Source organism: Ctenocephalides felis, unplaced genomic scaffold (assembly GCF_003426905.1).
Source record: "Ctenocephalides felis isolate EL2017-DRISC unplaced genomic scaffold, ASM342690v1 CF-g0.4_SCAFFOLD_00845, whole genome shotgun sequence".
In the NCBI taxonomy this organism is placed as follows: Eukaryota; Metazoa; Arthropoda; class Insecta; order Siphonaptera; family Pulicidae; genus Ctenocephalides; species Ctenocephalides felis.
Window position 1 is genome coordinate 80,654,060 of NW_020536999.1, and position 5,511 is coordinate 80,659,570.

General features: G+C 33.3%; 1 protein-coding gene across 1 annotated transcript; it reads right to left on the bottom strand.

Moving 5' to 3' along the window:
- Window positions 1–529: 529 nt before the first annotated feature.
- Window positions 530–2,170, bottom strand: LOC113391020. Its single transcript, XM_026627005.1, has one exon. It carries the CDS (start codon window positions 2,168–2,170, stop codon window positions 530–532), a length of 1,641 nt encoding a protein of 546 aa, XP_026482790.1.
- Window positions 2,171–5,511: the final 3,341 nt, after the last annotated feature.

Genomic DNA, 5,511 nt, shown 5'->3' on the forward strand with positions numbered 1-5,511 from the left:
CTAAAATTATTATCGTTTTTTAAAGTAGGATTGATGAAGTATATTATTTACACTTTTTTTTGATTAAGTCAATTATTTACACATATCGGGAAGTTCATGTAACTTGCCTCAAGGCTAAATACCAAACCAACTAGTCTTATATTTGGTATGATCCATAGAGGCTTGTCAAATTTATATTTTAAGCTGCCACGTTTCATTCATGTCGTTGGTGTAGGCAATTTTGTCTTTATATCCTCCAGGAGGACACTGGCTACGTCCTCGATGTCAGGAAATGTAAAAGTATTTCTTAACTTACTCACTCTCATAAATTTTACAGTTGCCATCGTCTGATTAACATCTTCGATTATTCCAACATAATGGTAGACAGTTTTTTTGGTGTCAAATTTCACTAATACAAAGTTATTGATCTGGAAATTTCTATCCAGAACGATCACATCGTCTTCATCAAAATCTTCCGATTCAACAACGGTTTCGTCAGAAACTGAAACATTTTCTATTTCATCATCGCTGCTAATTTTCCTGTTTTTCTCTAGTTTGGAAGTAAATTCATCAGCAAGTTTCGGATTTTTTTCTGTCCTGTATTTTTGAAGCATTTTCTATTTTTGTTGAGCTCTTTGATCTTATTTTTTCTTTGTCTTTCTTCTTCTTCCATTTCTATAAGTCTTTTCTCGGGCGTGTCCGTCAATATTCTAGTTTTTCCCTTCTTCCGTTTCATACCCTGCAATTTCCTGGGGCCGGCCTTCGGATACGGTCTTACTACATCAGGTGTTACATTGACAGTGCCACTAATTTGACTTGTAGAGGGAGATTCCAGTTGAGATGGCCCAATGACTTCCACATTTGAACTTGTACGATCCTCTAGACTCTGATTTTCCCCTGTTGAAGGCTGTTCAGTGACAGGTTGGTCTGAAATAGATTGTTCTGAAGGAACATTACCCTCTTCCGACAAGCAGCGATCAGTTATAAAAGAACAAGCGAAATCTTCATCGGAGAAAATATTTGAATTCAATGGCCATATGCCAGATTTTTCAAATCCACTTTGAATATTCTGCAACTTGAATGCTAGTGGAATGGCTTTTGCTGCTAATTTTGGTATTTCATAAATTGTTACTGTTTTGGCCGGATTGCTTACCATCCAATCTGTTACAGCAGTGTTATAATAAGTTTTCAGTGGTCCATAGACAGTCAGGTCTAGAGGTTGCAGTTTATGGCTGCAGTGTGGTGGGAAAGTCATTAAAATAATGCCTGATTGTTTGCAAAAATCGAGAACTGGTACTGAAATATAGCTCTCATGATTGTCCAGCAGCAAACGAACTGGCGATGAAGGCGTTGGTTTTGCGTGTTTGGCGAAATGGTGAATATATTTTAAAAAATTTGGTGATGTCATCCACCCTGAAGGATGTGCTGCTCCATCTGAACCAACAGGGGCATCATTTAGCATATATGTTTTGAAATTAACCCGTGGGAATATGAAAAATGGTGGTATTGAGTTACCCAATGCATTAATACCGCAGCAAACCGTTACAAGCGTCCCTCTTTCAGCTGACGTTACTTGCCCAATTTGCTTAGTGCCTCTGAGAGCAATCACTTTCTGGGTTCGTTGCACCGTTGATAATCTAATTTCGTCTATATTGTAAATAGACTCAGGGCCGAAGCGATGCCGTTCATACACAGTTTTAAGATTTTCAAAAAAATTTCCGACATTTGTCTTATTGAAGCTTGTGGCCCGTGACAGACTGGTAGCCTCTGGTGTCCTTATCGAAAGTTGAGGCTGTCTTTTAAAAAATCCCCTTATCCAGTCTTTGGATGCAAGTTTCTTCTCTGTCCAGTTATCTGGTATTTTCTTTTTAATGGCAGTGGCGTATTCATAAACCAATTCGCATGTTTTCAGTTTTGATAGCCCATGGTTTAGTTTAAAAGATGTTACAAGATATTCCGAAATTTTCTCTTCTTCATCTTTTGTGAATATTTGAGACGATATAAATTTACAAGAATTATCTTTTACGACACCACCCTGCTTGATATACCTTTGAAGGTTAGATCTTGGTATGTCATATTTATTCGCAGTACTTTTAATTTTAGCACCTTTGGAAACTTCTTCCAATGCGCGCAAAATAATATCTTTAGGGATTTCACGTCGCTTATTTTTCTTTTTAAATGAAAACGGCATTGTCCTAAAAAGGAATGATTAACCACTCAATCCAATAGGCATAGCAAAAAGACACCAAAATACACTAAAAACAGAGGGAGCATTGGGCATGCCCAAACCTCCCTCCTACCTGCGTGCCCAATGCTCCCCATAACCTCACTTTTCAAATAGATTAGAATAAGATTATTTTTATCAAATGTAGAAACTTAATTTACAGGCAAATATAATATTCATTAAACACAAAAGAAAAAGATAACACAGATACTTACACGTTCTTGCAGATTTCTTTGATAAGTTACATCAAATCACAAATAAAATATTTACTTCTGTACGCAGCAAACCGTTACGCGCATGTAACTTGACAACCAAGTGAAATGACAGCTGACACTTTAGATAAGCGGTGTTGCTAGTGAATAATGTATAGTGCTGTGGTAGAAAACAAAAAATATCTATGAAAGTTTTGGAGAAATGAGGGGGTGCCCAAACCTCCCGACTGCCCAATGCTCCCCTACAGAAAGTTAATATTTAAAAAATAGGTAACTACTTACTTGCATAACCCACCATGATAAATGGATAGTGTTTCCAATTTTTGGATGGACTTTTTAAATTCTCGAGCCATTTACGCATTTTCTTGTATTCGAATGGCTTAGGAAAACATGTAAAATCTTGACCTTCTTCGTGGAATAACCACGAGGATGGCACAAGATCTACCATATTTTTTTCTTGTTCATGTTCGAATTGCACAATCGTTTAAATTTTATCGGAATCCATTCCTAATAAATAATTTGCATACTTTCTTCACTAAAGTCTAAACGCAACTAAATCGAGTAGACGAACATGTGCTTTTGCTGTACTAAATGGTTATAATACACCAAAACAATCCCAAAACAGTATTAGTATTGAAAATATGCAGATTGTTACATGAGAGTAAATTTAAAAAGTTCTAAATCATATGTAACTAAGTATACTACTGATTCATATAAACAAAAATTAATCATTAATAACTTAATATATTGTTTGTTATATTGTTCAATATAAGAAAGCTATGTTGTGGTTTGTATCTGCACTACTTCTTCTGAAAATTGTGTTCAACATATATTCTTATATCCGACGCATGTGTTGGAAATGTGGAATAAGGTTTTTCAGGCGTCATTCTATTTATGCATACAATGAGATCATTCATATTTTCCTTTTTACAATCACTCCCTTTAATTTTTTTTATTTGTTCTACTCCATTAGGATTTAATAAGATAATGTTATTTGGAAATTTATTCGAAAATATGTAAAAGTTATAAAAGAAATTTTGATGAACGTCTGTTTCATTCACATTATTTAATCCTAGGGTGTTTTCTGTTCTAGTAAAGATCTATGTTCTGTGTATTTACTATAAATCTTTCCTAAATAAGTATTGAATGCTTCAATTTGTATTAAATGCTTTGCTCGTCATGTATCTCGCGAACGTGAAGATATAAGAAGCTGCTGCACTTAAATTGCTTGAGGCAATGTGAACACACAGTTTTTACTACTCATGTTACGACGACCACTATAATGCAGCCTGAGTAAGAATTATAAAGCCTTTAAATAAGCATTATGAGAAGAGCTACCTATCACTATATATAAAACTGAGCCTTAACCCATTTAATAGGAAAACCAAAACCTACTTTGAATAAGAAATACTAAATTGATTCACCACCAATGTTCACCACGTTTTGTGTTTAGCTCAAAGTTGGTCTGACTTCTCATTTATATATTTTCTATATTATTTGATATTACGCGTCTATAGATATCCCATCGTGATATCTGACTCGCGATCACCGTACAACTTCAATATTATTATTATTGAACTTATTAAGTATATTAAGTTCAATATTATTAAACTTATAATCTAACATACTTACAGATAAAATGCAAAAATTTCTCTTGAATTAATTAACATAGTTCAATTTGAAAGGATGTGGTAAACTTGATTCAATAAGTGTTTTTTTTTAGAAGATGTGATAAAGATTATATTACTCGCTCTGAAGAAACTTTTTTAGCCAATTATTATGTACTTGTACTCGTTTATTTTAGACTAAAATAGTACTCTTTATATAACCAGTCTTTAAAATTTTGCATGCTCCTTTTTCATAAAGTTAAAAGCTTCTTACATCTCCGCGGGTATGAAGTTTCGTCTCTTAGAAGTAGCCGGTCCACCTTTAAATCCAAACCGTAGTCGTTTATATTCAGTATGTTCAAAGTCAGTAGAAACCGTAGTCGTTTTTCTGCCACTTTCATTTCTCTAGATTTTTCCGCGGCCTGTTCTTATTCTTTCACTTCATCTATATATTGTATAATTGTCTGTCAACTTGTCCTCTTTGGTTTCATTACGTGGAAACTATATATATATATATATATATATATATATATATATATAGTTTTGTTAATTGTAAGGTTACTAATTTAAAATGTTATTCAACAAAAATAAAATTACTTACTTCCGAAAATTCTTCCAAATGCTCTTCCGTACTCCTTCACAGAGCCCTCATATTTGTATAGTGTCGATCATCTAAAAATGTACACTTTTTCTGCGTGGGAATTATTACATTGACTATTTAAAATTTTATTAGATTTATTATAATTAAAAATTGGAGGTTTGATAGTGTTTTTAGGAATAGAATTTTGTACTAAAAATGAATTAATATTAGATTTGGGTTTTGGATTCGGAGTGGCACGGGATGGAAAATGTAAGGGAATAGTTATAGAATTGTTAAAATGTAAGTTTGAATTTTTGAAATTAATATTTCCTCCATAAGAATTTAAAAAATCTATCCCCGGTATCCCATCACCCCTGAAAATTTATCTGAAACAATATAAAATTTATGGGTGATTACTTTATTCCCCAATAAAATTTTGAAATTTGCTGTCCCTATAGTCTCGACAGTACGGCCTGAGGTACAAGTAACGTTGATTTTGTCATTTTTATTAGTATTAATATTAGTATTAATATTAGTATCATCATCCAAATTAGAAAGTTTAAGGACACTGATTTCAACACCAGTGTCTATGAGGAGGTTAATTTTAGGTTTTATAGTGTCGAGGAAATTTAAATTGAATAGGGAAGGCTTTGTGTAGTATTGAGGCAGGAAATTTGAATATTTTTAAATTCTTTAGCTTTAACAATTTCTTCAGGAGTAGAAGAAGTAGAAGTAGTAGGTTTGTTGTCTAAAATTTCTATATTATTAATTTTGGAACGATTCTGTTCATTATAAAGTCTCCTTCGAGAATCGTTAATTATGTGGCCAATGCCTTTACAATAATTACAATTAAGGAGCTCAGACTTGGTAGGTTTGTGATCAAAGGAATTATGAGAAGTACTTATACGA

Bases quoted from the DNA above. Each gene is read 5' to 3' on its own strand.
- LOC113391020 (XM_026627005.1), bottom strand. From the start codon at position 2,170: ATGCCGTTTTCATTTAAAAAGAAAAATAAGCGACGTGAAATCCCTAAA.